At 31.8% G+C, this 15,421-nt stretch overlaps 1 protein-coding gene across 4 annotated transcripts; it reads right to left on the reverse strand.

The window, feature by feature from the left end:
- Nucleotides 1–6,486: 6,486 nt before the first annotated feature.
- Nucleotides 6,487–12,860, reverse strand: LOC147407146 (cold-regulated protein 27-like). Of its 4 annotated transcripts, XR_015176714.1 has the most exons (6): nucleotides 12,599–12,859; nucleotides 10,314–10,526; nucleotides 9,895–10,195; nucleotides 7,377–7,483; nucleotides 7,193–7,305; nucleotides 7,061–7,076 (listed from the first exon to the last, which is right to left on the reverse strand). XR_015176714.1 is itself a non-coding variant. In XM_086435556.1 (5 exons), the coding sequence occupies exons 1-5, from the start codon at nucleotides 12,743–12,745 to the stop codon at nucleotides 6,966–6,968; spliced, it is 876 nt and encodes a 291-aa protein (XP_086291682.1). In that variant the 5' UTR covers nucleotides 12,746–12,860; the 3' UTR covers nucleotides 6,487–6,965. The 4 variants fall into 4 exon arrangements, 3 of the variants coding, with proteins under 3 accessions (XP_086291682.1, XP_086291681.1, XP_086291680.1); XM_086435556.1 differs by lacking the exon at nucleotides 7,377–7,483 and having other exon boundaries at nucleotides 6,487–7,076; nucleotides 12,608–12,860; XM_086435555.1 differs by lacking the exon at nucleotides 7,377–7,483 and having other exon boundaries at nucleotides 6,487–7,076; nucleotides 7,193–7,296; nucleotides 12,599–12,858.
- Nucleotides 12,861–15,421: the final 2,561 nt, after the last annotated feature.

Raw genomic sequence — 15,421 nt, forward strand, 5'->3', positions numbered from 1 at the left:
CTTAACTAGTTAGGACATTTTTAAATTATTTTAGGTCAATTGTGGAAACTTTCATGTATTACAAACAAGATTAGGATTTATGTAAGATTAAAATTATTTTAGAAATTTTAAATAAATAATCTAATTTTAAATCATAACTTCTAATTTTATAATATTTTAAGGGTATTTAATAATTTAGAATATTAATTAAGACTATTTTGAATTTGTTGGTATTAGAGCCTTATCTTATTTTAATTAGGGGTGTCAATGGGTTAGTTTCATATATACCCAAAATTGAACCCTAAATAAATTCTTGATTTCGATTCCAGTATGAGATCCTTGGAATCAAAATCAACCCGACAAATGCTCGATACTCATCGGGTACCCGTCGAGTACCCACCTAAGATGGTTTAAAATTTTTAACTTAGAAAAAATATGAATATCCAATAAAATAGACAATCATTTATAAATGTAACAAATTATCTTGTAATTCCTCCATTGAAAATTAAGATCAATAATAAATTCTTCAAGCAAATAAAACTTTTGATAATAAAATTATCAAAAATTGTAGTATGAACCATTTATTTGCCATTTAAGTTGTATAAAAATATGAAAATTGAATGGGAGTACATGTAGAGAAAATGTAAAAATTAAAAATTTTACATTTTGTTTATATTTTTATTTTACTTCAACTACATTTACCTTAAGACATCTCTTTATTGCATTTAACTAGACCACTAATTTTATTATAATATTATAAATTTACCATTCACATACCCGAAGGAGACCTGATTCTTATCGAGTCCTTAAGATAGCTACCCAAAACTGGACCCAAAAATGAGCGGGTGAATATTGGTAGGCCTAAAATCGACAAATTGATTTCGGATACACCGAACAATCACAATGTGAAAAAAGCCCAAATTTGACGGTCTTGGACTGTCAAATTTCATAAAATTCGACAGACCAAGAGGTCAAATTGGCATCGAATTTTTCATTGTCAAAATTTTTTTTTTTTCGACAGGCTGGATCTATCAAATTAATGAAATATGAGAGAAATTCGACAGCTCTAAACCGTCAAATCTGGGAACATCAAAAATTTCAACAGTCTAAAATTCGTGAGCCTTGGCTTGTCAATTTTTTCTGTAGAATTTTCTAATTTTGACGTAGTGAATTGGGTAGCCGTTGACACCCTTAATTATAATATTAGAGATTAAAATAATATTTTGTACTTCCAACAAATTAACTAACATGAAAGTGGGAGTCGTTCGTTTGCAATTATATTTGTTTTGACCAAAAAGACTCTAATGGTTAGTAAATTTAAATTTATTGGGGGCAGATCATTGGAAGAAACTTGTGTGTCCGACCTTTTCTCATAATAATGGTAAAGATATCTCAACTAAATTTAAAAATATATGGTAATGCTTTTGTTAATGATGTTTAATATCAATGATCTAATTTAAGGTGCCAACTCAATTTAGTTTGTAAGGAATGTGGAGTGTTGATCATATTACCTAGGTTAAGCTCCCTAAACCCTCATCTTAAGAGGCAAAGATTCTCCTCTTTCACTCAACACAGTTAAGGAGAAACTATTATTGAAATGTTTGTACTCTAAAAAGGAAAATACAAATAAATGAAAAAAAAAAAAAAAATGGAAAGAAAAGAAGGAAATTCTAGTAAGAGTAAAAAGGTGACTGGGTCAAGGATTCACGTTATTATATGTACATTAGAGATTGCCCAGCTTACCGGCACAGACATTCTCTTTAGGGTAAAGGAGATAGGAGGAAAAAAGATAATAAATTTTGGAGATATAATTGGAAAAGTGAAAAAAAAGACAATGAAGTTGGAGGGATTTTCTTGAAAAATGGAGTCGAAGAGGAAAATAAATAAAATTCGAAAGGTATTCTAGAAAGTAATTAAAGATATAACATAACAAAGTTAAAAGTTGTCTTCGAGATTTGTAGTGAGAATAAGTCCCAACCCGTCTTTATGCGGGGGAGATAAAGGGAATGGAGTCTACCATTATATTTTATTATATAGATATACTAGAATTTTCTCATACCTATTGGTACGAGCATCATCTTTGGGGTTAAGGGGGTAAAAGAGGAAAGATAGTAAAATTGGAGGGGTATTATTAGAAAAGGGTGAAAATAGAAAAAGATAAAAAAAAAAAAAAAAAAAATTAGAGGGATATTCTTGAAAAGAGCAAAATAGAAAAAGATAAATTATCCTCGAGATTCGTAAAAAGATTAAATCCCAATTCCTCTTTATGTGAGGGACAAAAAAATTAGAGTCTACCATTATATTTTTATTAATATAAATTTAAATAAAAAATATCTACCATTCTATCACTGTAATATATTAAGAAAAGAAAGGTTGCTATGCACATGTTGCAAGGGTAAAGACTCTTGAAATCCATAGTGTTCCGTCTCCAGAGAATGGCAAAAGATAAAAAGTAATATTTTATTTTATTATTATAAATAAATTATTTCAAATGCATTAATAAGTCTATCCATATGAATTTTTGTAATTCAAAAATACTTAATGCTGATTTGGATTAACAGTAGTTGCCTTTCTCTCATTATTATATATATAAGCACTACTAAAATATGATGCTTCAAGCTATCAAAATCAAGTTGATGGTGTACCAGCTTTTTTGAAAAAAAGAGGAGTAATGATTTTCCAAAATAGGCATGTGCTAAAACCATAGATCTTTTTGCCTTGATATGCAAAAATGCATACTTATGGGGATGTGCACATATGTATCCCGAGGCAAAAATTATATGACTCTAGCACATGCCACATCAGGTGAGTATGCCAAGTGAGGGAATCAGATTATCACGACTGAAAAAGAAAATTTATCAAACATTGAACATCTAAGGATGTTTATTTTTATCAAAGATTGAAAGTCATGATACCTTGGAAGAAAAATATTTTGAGTTAAAGGGATGAATGTGATTTTTTGCAATAAAATACTTTGATAATTTGTAACTTTAAACAATTAATATATGATATACTTTGAGTTAGGGTTGTCAACGGATGCTTATCAGTTCGGATATAGCAATATCCGAATCCGAATATGAAATTTTTATTTGATATCCGAATTCATATTCAAATAAGATATCGGATGATATTCGATTAGACTTCAAATAATTTGTATGTTAAAAAAAAAAAAAAAATTTCTTTATCCAATTGATTTTTTATTATTTAAAAAATCTATTATATATTATACTATACATATAATAAATAAATCAAATCAAATAATATATTTTATATTATTTATATAAAAAATAAATAAAATAAAATAATATATATTATATATTATTTTGAATCGGATTCGAAATGTTAATATCCGAATCCGTATCCGATAAGGATTCGAATATATAAAACTATCCGAATGCGAATTCGAATCTGATATCCAAAAAATTTGGATAATATCCGATTTTTCGAATTCGAATCAGATTCGAAACTTCTACCATCCATTGACACCCCTACTTTGAGCCCATTTGAAATTACCCAAAAAATAATAATAATAATAATTTTTTATTATTATTTCTAAAGCTACTTTATCAAAAAAACTACTTTCTTCCACGTTACTTATTTTACTTTTTATCTAGACGGGGCCTTAGTGTCTCTATATGTTTACACATCAGTCTAATCATTCGTAAGATTATAAAATTTTCAAAATAATACATTATCATGAGATCATAATTAATGGATTCTTTTGATAAAGAAATTATATAAATCTTGAATGTAAAGAATTTGCTCTCATTATATCTGCTGAAAATGTTAACAAGGCCTACATAGTCAAGGGACCTGTTTGATTTCAAGCTTATAATACTTTAAGGGTGGGAGCGGATTCTCTGTAGCTTTTTTTTCTTGTATCCCTCTCAAGCTTTTTCAATGGTTAAAGAGAGTTCCACATCAATAAGATAGCGAAATCCAGTCATTAAAATTTAAGAGTGCAATAACTGTCGATTTTCAAAGTCTAAAAAGTATTTTTTGAATATATATTTTTAGAGTTGTGATAATCTGGCTCACTTTTTGTACCCTCCATTCATAGAATTATAGATCCTTTGCTTTGGGATACATAATGACAAATCTTTATGATTTTATATGATTCTGTGAGCGTACAAAAAAGTGAGTCAGGTCAGGACTTGTTATTTTAATCTGATCTAAACCATGAACCCACCTCAAATGATTAATGTGTTATTTTTTCTTAGCATGACACCTTCTCGACAATGTAAAAAGTTTTATACAGAGCTACATGAAAAAAACATTATAGACAATATGCTCCCACTAAGGATCTAATTGATAGTGCATGAAAAATGGACAAAGATACATCTTTTCTTAAAAAATACGATTTTCAGGTGTAAGATTGCATATTTTCCTTGAAAAACTATATTTCCACCCAAAGTAATTTTTCATTGTTGACAAGAAAATATTTTTCCACCTATCCCTAACCAAAATAATATTCCCATCTCCTAATGTTATTTTTTTCACTGGTGTCTACTATCACAAAACCAAAATTCAACTCTTATTGTGACATATTTCTAGGTGCAAACAAATGGTGGAATTTATTTTTTCCATGGAATCATGATTATTTTGCAAAAGAATTTATATTTCCTTGAAAATGAATTATCTTCAATCATACTGACCGGATAGATCAGACCCACTAGAGACCCAGTCTATCCCTAATACTAACAATTTTATATAATAATGACTAGAGTAAAGCAAACGCCATTGACATAAACGTAACTTTCTTTGTTGTTGGGACATCGCTTCGAGGGAGACTAAGAGTGAGAGAGATGGGTGTAGTCATATAGCCTTGAAAGCGTGTGTGACACAAAATTGATATATGAGACAAACCCATCAAGATTCTATTGTAATATTAAATCCATTAGTGTGTTATTTATCTTTTTAAATAATCTTATAATAATTATTATTATTTTGTTCATCTGTATGACTTTCACCTCTCATTTAGTCATTAACTACAAAAAGAATGTAATTAAACAATTTCTTTTTAAAATAAGGGGTGGTCAAGGCCAAGGCGTGCGCTTGTTCTCAATAAATGTGGGACAAATAGGAATATTGAGAGGGCCCCATGTTTATAATTTATCATCTGTAGTTCTTTATTTTCTTTGTATATAGTGTGAATGTGTTCTTGAGATTTGCTGAATTGGTCAAGTGGATTGTTTGATCAAATTTTTTCCCAATAACATCCAGGGTAACGGGTTCAAGTTCAACAGTAAACGCCCATAAAAATCAACTCGAAACAATTTCCACATACCTAACCGACGTTGACTGGTCTTTTGCTTTGCTACCACTCTCTGGAAAATCAAAATGTATCCAAAATTGGTGGATACAACTATCCGAAATTTCATCCAAGGAGTCGATATGGATCATTTTCTCGGATCTTACAAAGACCCAATTTGGTAACACGTGACGACAACTTGGGGTGACTACGCACATACTGACTTTCCCATTTTGGAATTTTCATCCTTGTGAACCATGACATGAATGCTATTGCTATGTACATTGGTAATAATAATAAAAAAAAATAAAAATAAAAAAAATTGGTGCTGGAAAGGTCAAGAACGCGTCTTTCCTAAAAGAACCAACCCCCACTACACTACATGCTAAGAGCTTGACATTGTTGGATAAAATGTACAAAAATAGAATAATTCGGTGAAGAAAATTTTGAAAATTCAATCTCTTTTAAATAATTTTCTCCCCCACTTGGTTTGAACCACGCGTACACAGTCTAAGAAGTAATGCCTTCAAGATATAGAAAAACCTACAATCAAATTGTTAAATCGGATTATGTACAATCTGATTTAACCTAAAACATTAAGAAATTATTGAAAACTGAAGATGCTAAGTTTTTAAATTTGAAAATAAGAGAACACGAGATTTTTTTATGTAAAAATCTGATTTCTAATCGATTATCTATAATCATTTTTGTGTTTGTTGACTAATAATAATCATAACTCAATGTCTCTTGGTTCAAGAGTTGTTAGATCATATCTGATCTTAGATCTAACAATCTAGATCGCATGCCATCGAAACTATGTGTCTCGTGTTTTATCATCAACAACTATTAGTTGAATTTATGTAATTTAACAATTTCGATCGCATTTGATCAATCACCACTTGATCTAATAAATTTGATCATTCCTGATTGGATATCAATCACTAACAAACACACATGATTAAGTACTAACGAAATTGATCAGATACTAGTGTGATTGAATGATGCAGATTGCACCCGATCCATCAAACGTGACAGATCAACCACAACCATCAGTTGCCTTTAAATCTCGAAAATTGCACCACCTCGAAGCACATTTCACATCTCTAAAAGTATGAAAAGAAAACTAACTTTATTTCATTTCTTATTAAATATCCCACATTCTCACTCGTGAGTAATGTTGAATTAAACTTTATACATAAAAAAAAAATCCCCAAATTTCAAACATAAGAAAGCCAAACAAAAAAACACAAAACACAAAACCTAAAAAACGATTTTATATTTTGAAATTCCAATAGACCTCAGATAAAAAAAAGGTTAAATCCCATATAAACTATTGAAGTACATTCCAAATATATAATGACATAGGAACCAAGCTTTTTCTATGTATCTGGCCATAGCCACCTTGTGAAAGTATTGTCAACTATATTTTCTAATACCCTGAAACAAACATTAGGTCACCAACAACCATTATCCCAAGTAGATGAAACGTAGCCTTGTTGCTTATCTTGAACTTCTATGTACTCTGTATTTACACCACATTAATTCTCACCAACAATGCAAAATAGCTCGATCTCAAAGCTCCAGCGTCTCTCAATACTGCTCCAGCAGAGCATTTGGTACCAGCTTTAGTTTTATTTGCTTATTTTTGGCTCAGTCTTTTTGAGTTACAACTTTAACTACTATGCATTATAGCTTGCATTCAGCTTTTGGTCTACAAAGAACGAATGCCTCAATTCTAAGGTCTTGCATGGCTATCCATGTTTTCTGATTGCTGGTCACAGCAAACACCATCTTTTTCCAGAGAAGCATGACTCTCATAAGGAGATTTCTTCTTGATTGGAACAACCTGAAAAGGACTCGAAAATATTGTGGACGTTAGTGAAACTTAAAACACCAACTCGACATGATCATCTCATAGAAGACTGTCAAACAGAAAAACTAAGTAAAAAATCTACACATTACTTGATCTTTGATTAAAATATCAGGACTCGTCCTTTTTTTCTTGTGTAAACTGCTTAACTGTTTCCCTTCGTAGTCTTCATTGACAAAGTTCTGATCTGATACCTCTGCAAGAACTGTGATAAACTTATTGTTTTGACAATAAAAGAAAAGTTTCAAATTGCCATGAGTTAAGGCGATGACATACCACAAATTTCAAATAATAGTTTCTGGAATCAGGTGTTCATGAAGATGCAAACATACTCCTCAATGCTACACTAAATGAAAATCGATCACGATAGTTAAGTCTGGGCCCTGTCAACAACTTTCATAATTTGTATCTCTTCTTGCTAGTGCTAGGATTAATTGAAAGAGGAAGAACTAAAGTGCCAACTCTTTTAGGGTTATTTAATCCAAACAGTAGCAAAGAATCTAGGAATCTGCTAAACCATCATCAATAGTTATATAGTGAGCAAACAGGTTATCCAAATCAAGGTTCACAGCCAAAGGTGATGGTAAAGAGGGGAGAAAAGCAGGCATAAGTATAGGATTTCTCAATGTTTACATGGTTCTAAGCTACATTGGTTTTCTTATGAAGTCATCTCCATCAGACATGGCGGCCTAAAATGTTGAACAGGTAAATAGAGACTTGAAGAACCAAATATTGTGCAAGGAAGAGTCTATCTAAATGATTAAATGTACATTTCATGATACATACATACATATATATATATATATATACAGTCCTCTTGGAGAAATATATATATAGTCATCTTGGAGAACACTAGGTTGCTAGATACAGAAAGAGTTTTCCTTCACATAGCATAATGTTCCTTGGAGATATTCTATATAATAAAAGAGTCGTGTTGGAGTAACATTGCGGGGGACATTGCTGACATGGATGTATGTCAGAACCATATAGATGCTTGTCATAGAGATACGTGTAAGAAGTATCTCGATACAAGTGAGAAGCATTTATGGTTCTATGCACACCAATGTCCCCCACGATGTCAATTTCAATGTTACTTCAACTTTTTTCATAATAAAGCACAACTGAGTTGGAACAGTTGTATGTGACACAAACGTCTCATCATCTACAGATTTGTGGGTTAAACCTCCCATCAAGCTATAGTGTCATCGGACCCACTTTATTTCCTTTATTCTTCACCTCCTCTAATTTTACTATATTTTCTCTTCTGCCCCTTTAATCCACTTTATTATTTTTCATCTTTTACTCTTTAATTTCAAATTTTTTAAATAATACCCCTCCAACTCTATTTTTTTCCACTTTTACCCCCTTAACCCAAAAGAGGATGCCCCCTCTAACTTTACTATATTATCACTTTTATCCCTTTAATCCACTTTATTGTTTTTCATCTTTTATCCTTTTAATCTCAATTTTTTTTTTATAATAATACCCCTCCAACTTTATTTTTTTCACTTTTACCCCCTTAACGCAAGAGAAGATGCCCATGCCGTAGGCACGGGTGAACTCTAGTATATAATATCAAACAATAGTTGTGTTTAACAGTTTAATAAATTAAAGTTTGAAAGATGAATGCACCAGCTCTATTTCAAAAGTCATTTTAACAGAAAATCATTAAAATAAAGGGCAGCAACACACCAACATCCAAGAAATATGATTAACAATTTCTCGGCCATGCCACAAACTTGTTATACATGAATTGTGTAGTACTTACATTGATCATGTTTGTTTTTCAATCATCTTTTCTAGTACTTACATCGTTCATTTATGTATATTAGTCATCATTTTTGTTCCTAACTGCAGTTAGTTCAGAAGACCCCTCACCTTCCAGTGAATCACATGCCCCATTAGATGAATGAATGACATACGTGTTTCATTAATACCATGTCAGATATTTGATATAAAGATCTGCAATGAGTTCATGTGAGACCCAGAAATCTTCTTAGAACCTTGAACATATCATGACATTACTATGCAATTTACTTGTTTTTCTATTTTGTCACCTATGATACCAGTTGCCGTTTGGACCCCTACAGCGTAATGGAAGAATAAATATATACATGTTTTTGCCAGCTACTCTCATCTACTCATACTTTTAAAGAAGCAAATACAATAGCATATCTTTTTTTTTTTAAAAGAAAATCTCTAACAACAATGCACATGAGTTTCTGGTTACTTCTTATGATGATTTTAAGATGACGCCATAGGATATACTTACCATCAATTTTGGAACTCCGTTTTTTGACTAAGGTAAGGTAGGGGTTTATCTAACCCCAAGCCTATTCCCCACCTCCCACGAAAAAGGGAAATAAAAAAAGAAAGAAAAGAAGAAGAAGAATGCAGATTCACATCACTTGACATGTATGAAACACATGTGACCTTATTTATTAGTCATTCTAAACTGACTTCGACACTGCACTGATGTGGCAGTGGCAGTGTGCACCTGTCATGTAAGCACAGTATTGAGTGCAGTGTCGAAGGAAGTCAATTCAGCATTTTCCTATTTATTAACTCTACTTGGTATATCTTGAATGGAATTCTCCTTCCCCTAAAGTGGAAGTAATTAAAATATTTTTTTTATTTTAAAAAAGCACACAATATATTCTGAAAAACCACAGAATGGATATCTCAAGATAAAGCAATAAATAAGTATGGAAGTCCAAAATGAAACTCAAAGTGCACATGGAAAACAAAGGGAGAACTCTGCCAGGAGACGCACCAAGTTCTGGTAGAAAGCTACCTGTATTGATGCCAAAGGAATCTTGATGACACGAGAGAGAATGAAAAGCAGGGAGCTTCTTTGCACTTATCTCTGCTGCACAGGACATCATCTTCTGAGTTCCTGAGAGGATTGATTCACTTCTCTGTGCGCCATTTTCTTCCAGATTGGATATTATTAGTTCTCGGGGTTTTCCAGCAGGCCAGAAATGTCGAATCCATTGATTCTCTGGAATAACATGAGATGCATCTATTGTGTCCAATTTAGGTTGAGCTCTTTTAAGATTAATCTTCTGCCAGCATCCCCGTTGAAGTACCTTGAACTGGAAATTATTATTAAAAAAAAGGAGGGGGGGAGGAGAAAGAAAACAAGATGGTAAGGGAATGGGTTTAATGATGACAACTGTACATTGAACATGTAAAATGGTCTAAGTTAAATACCTGGCTAGGCGGGATATTGTTGTTGGCATGGGATGGCTGTGATGAGTTTGGATCCTGCAGGTTCTCCATTCTTGAATGCTGACCCAATAATTCCATTGAACGAAGTTTCCGCTTATATAACTGTCTAACAAATGATGCTTCCAAGAAATTGAGATACAAACTATGCTTTTCATCTGTCCATTCTTTCAACATAGATTCTGACACCCAAGGGCCCTGATATGAAGTTAACTTTGTGAGACCAAAATAAAATTTAGAGGATCGAAGAGGAGGCTAAAGCATGAGAATTGGAAATATAAGGAAACCATTCAAGATTCTCTGGTAACCAAAGTTAAAAAAATTCCTTGTCATGATAGGTTTTCAACGTTATTAGAATAGCATACCAGTAGCAAAATCTACTATATATACTTTCTTTTTTATTAGATTCCATTTACAGTTTTTTCCTAAATTAATTAATTGCCTAACAAAAATATTTGTTCTAAGTTATTCAAATATAATTTTGAGTCCACAAACCCTATTTTTTGGAATTTTCCAAATCCAACGTTCCCTCCCTGCATTGGTCTCTAAAATTTGTACCCATATCCATGAAACAGTTGGGAAAATAAATGGGAGTTAAGTGGGAGAAGAGACCATTTAAATTTTAAGTGCTTTTAAAATGGTTTGGTTTGAATTTAAATTAATATATTTTGGAGATTTTAATATAAGTTACAACTAAGCAACTTGCTTAGTATATAGAACCATTTGCTTTAGTTTTCTGGTAAGAGGCCTTGGGTTTCAATCTCCTAATACTCATTGAAGTAGGTTCCGAAATAAAGAAAAGTGGGGATGAAGGTTTAAAATGTCATATCGATGGACTGTTTTGGTCAATGAAAAAACCGATAATGTATCGACCGATACATTAAAAATATTTTGATACAATCTGATACATTCCCAAATCATTCAATGTTTCGTATTGTTCTTTCGTATCGGCCAGTCCATTCCTATATTTTGAACCAAGGATTTCTCATTTGAGAACACATGGAAACTCTACTTAAACAAAGAATATTTTTTTTTTCCTTTTCTTCCAATTAAATTTGAGCTATCATCTCTTTGGAGAAGAGGCCCACAACAATTTAAAAAAAAGTGAGTTCCCTAGGTCTTTTATTCTTCAATGACATCCATTTTGTCTCTTAACCAAGAAGAGACTTTGAATTGCATTTCCTCAAAGAAATTATTACGACATGGATATTGTTTCTTTAGTAAAAAACAAAAAAATAAAAGTTCTACCACATTAAATGCAATTAATCTAGATATTTGAATGATAAATGCCATTATAAATTATTTTGTATCGCTGTAGGAACATGATAACACATCCTGATTTCAAAAACACTACACGTGGACGGATTTTTTATGACACTCGTTTTCGTCAATTTTGAGACAACACTATATTTGGACAGTCCAAGGAGATCAAAGGGTTTCTCATGGGCACACAGCCTTGCTTACACTAAAATCAAGTTTGGCTTAATTGACTCCCATATGTAGAGATTTCAAATTCCATTGTACCAAATTGGGAGGTTCCAACTATCTTCAAGTGTTGCATGCATCTCATTTAGACTTGATATATATAAATTATTTTCTTTTGGCAGATTATTTAATGTAATCTGGCGGCGCAAGGAACTCACACCGGCTACCTTACTGATTTCTTCCGACAAAATCCACAAATCTCATGGATTCTCCTTGAATGTGTTATGTGGGTTGTTGAAGGTGCCAAGTAGGTAAGTGGGTAAAGTATGTGAACGGTAATACCACAGACCTCTGATCGAAAAACCCGACTTCACCCCCTAGCCTCTTAAAAAAACTGTTATGTGGGTTGCAAGTCTCACTTGTTCCAAGGCAACCAAAGAGGAGACAAATAGGAAATTTATCTCGTCAAATGATCCCCTTGGCTCGGTTTGGAATCAGAACAGATCGACAACAATCATGTAAAAAAATCCTCTAGAAAAACTTGGTAGCCATAAAAGATCCTTTAAATTAAAAGCAGACACAAAAATCTTTTTTTTTTTTTTCTAACAAGTTTTTAATTCTCTGTTTGAATTTGATATGATCATCAAGATAAAAGAGTTTACGAATAACCCAGATCAATTAAAAAACAGATTAAACAAAATTCCTCTAAGAAACTAAAACAATATGTAATTTCAAATTCTTAAACCCTAATGAAAATAACCAACAAATTCCAAACACCAAACAAAAACAAACCCATCAACAAAATTAGAAGAAGAAAAAACAAATCACAAAGAATTCTCTCTTACAGTGCTCACAAACTCATCATTTTGAGCCAAATCTCTCGAATCGTGTCTGGTGAGTCCCGACATATCCGAGGTCGTCCCAATCTGCCTTTGTCCGCAACCCTCCACAGCTAAATCTGGAGGTATGGTGTTCTCTCCATTTCTCTCCATTTCTACTTTTAATATGAAGAAAGTTCCACTAAAATTAGAGGAATGATGACTAAATTTAGAAGGAAACCCCTGATTTAGACTAGAAACAAGGAAGAGACGAGAGAGAAGAAGAGGAGTAAACAGGGGGAGGTCGGAGCCATAAATTGCTCCACATGGCTACTCTTTTACACGTGTCCTCATATCATATCTTTTCCAAGTCAGCATTGCTGATAATAATATCTAATAGTGCCAACAAAAGCCAGATATTTTATAAGCCTCGTTAAAAGATCTGTCTTCGCACGTGATTACGTGGCTTAAACCTTTAACTTTTTCTCCCAAAACTTACCCACTCGCACGCTTTTCGTTTGTGCTTTTGGGCTTTTGTTTCTTATTTTTGTATTTTATTTTCTCCTCCGTGGAAAGTGTCCAAGCTGAATGGTGATAGGATAAACCCTTCAGATTTAAATACAAAAAACTAGTCGTACTCAATAGATGTAGACCGTTGATTTTTCTTCATCTGTTATTAAATGCAAATCTGACGCCCACAGTTGCTGTGTATAGAAGTGGAACAAAGAAAAATTACTTAATGGACCCTATAATAATTTATAGGGACTTGTTGCTAAATAATCTTTAACTTTTGGATGGTATTTTAATTATAGTAAAATCATCCTTTCTAAGCTAAAACTAATTAATTTTAAATTAATCAAAATATCATTTTCTTACCTCTTTTAACTTACGACTGTGAGTGTTATTGATTCTTACAATTTTTAACAATTATCAAGAATGAATAATGATATATTTATAATTTTAATATTAGATATAATTTTTTACCGATTTCAATTATTAATGATGAAAATTGACGACATTCTCATAATTTTGAAGATATGGTCATAATATTTAATCTAAATGTTTGTTTTATCATTATAATATATGCATTTATAATATTTCGAAAAGATTTATCTAATGTCGAGCTCAAAAATGAAAAAAATTGAAATCATCAAGGCTTAACGTTTCAATGTCAAGCCTCAAACTTGAAGATAAATGATTTGTAGATATGCCTTTTTAGTATTCTATCAAGACTGAGGCTAGTGTGATTACCTTAGTATGATTTTGAATCTCGCTAAGGATCGTCAAGAGGGGTGTCATTTAGGCAAAATAACCAAGTAGCCCTCCACATATTTCATAACTTAGATTAGAAAAAATAAATGTTGGACTAGATCAAAGGCTTTAAAAATAAAAAATGAATGATCACCGAACTCCCAAATTTAAATTTAAATTTAAATTATGAAAAATATGAAAATTCTTAAAATTTTATGATCTACATCCTTATGACTTCTGATCATGTTTTTGGATGCCATGATGAGGTGAGGTAAATTTTTCTAACTAAGTTAGTTAGGAATTGATTTTCTTCTACCAATGCATAGTACTAAAAGCACCTTTACTGAAATGGAAAAACAATTGTAAAAAAGTGTTTTTAAAGCCATTTGTTTGATTTGTTGAGTGGTCTATTTTGATTCAAAATGAAGTTAAATAATTCAAAATGAAGCTAAGCCTTTTTCAAAGTTCCAACTTCATTATGAAAATGACTCATATGATGTAGAGAAATTTGGTACATCCCACACAAAAAAACAAAAATATGTTAATTTTATTTAAAATTCAGAATGAAAATAGAGATAGTGGAAAAGGTGTAAACTTGTTTTTAATAATAAAATATATGGCTCTATACGGAATGAAAAATATAAATGAGATTTATTTAGCTAATCCCAAATCTTTGAGATAATTCTTTGATGATGTTAATTATAACTTATAAGTGACAATAGTTTCCTATCACAAGAGAGTGGGTTTCATCCTACAGTATCATTTGACACATATTATGAAGTTTGTAGAGATCTATCAATGGGCCTCGGCTTGAATTGAACCCCTTAGGCATAAGTTTATATATCATACATGAGGCTTTGATCAATTCCATTGCTTATCCTAATTTTCTTGAAGGGGAAATGCAATTTTCATCATAGAGAAATCGATCCAAGAATAATAAAGAAAGAAAATAAAGTAAGAGGAGATTGCTCAAACTTATTTAGAGAAGAATATACAAATCAACGCAAATGCCAATTGGCTTAGTTGGTAAAGCATTTGGGTGATGATACCAGAGACCTAGGTTCAATTCCCACCAACTCTGAGTTACTAATTCATTAAAAACAGGCTTACCAATAAATAAATAAAAAGACACAAATCAAAAGAGGAGTTTTCATGAACTTGCTTCATAAAGAAGATCGTTTAAGTCATTGGAAGGATTTTTATTTATATATATTTTTCATCTCTAGCCAATCAAGGTAAGACCACAATTTATTTATAATCATAAAAATGCAGATGCCTTCAAGATCATGGTTTTAAAACTCGATTTCGCGTCTCATCTCATCTCGTCCATGTCAAATATCGAGTTGTCTCGGACGAGTTTTCCGATACGTTTAAAAAATCTCGTCCAAAAATTTGAAAAATGAACTTGGGGTATTAAATCTCGTTCAAAAAATTGACTTGTCCGTCCGTCTCATTCATGCCTAATACCGAGACGACTCGGATGAGTTTTGAAACCATGTTCAAGATCAAATGACTATAAGTTACTAGGTATATTTTGATTTACCAATTTCTTTTTAAATCAAATATTTTCTTATTTTTAGAAGTCATCCTATCATTTAG

This window comes from Akebia trifoliata, chromosome 3, assembly GCF_017979445.1.
Source record: "Akebia trifoliata isolate Shusen 1 chromosome 3, ASM1797944v1, whole genome shotgun sequence".
NCBI lineage: Eukaryota > Viridiplantae > Streptophyta > Magnoliopsida > Ranunculales > Lardizabalaceae > Akebia > Akebia trifoliata.

What these genes read in the sequence shown, in the direction of transcription:
- LOC147407146 (XM_086435554.1), bottom strand. Translation starts at nt 12,745, where the DNA reads ATGGAGAGAAATGGAGAGAACACCATACCTCCAGATTTAGCTGTGGAG. An exon ending in ATGATGAGTTTGTGAGCACT is followed by an intron (nt 10,527 to 12,598) that starts GTAAGAGAGAAT and finishes ACTTCATATCAG; the next exon opens with GGCCCTTGGGTGTCAGAATC. An exon ending in TTCCTTTGGCATCAATACAG is followed by an intron (nt 7,306 to 9,894) that starts GTAGCTTTCTAC and finishes AGTTTATCACAG; the next exon opens with TTCTTGCAGAGGTATCAGAT.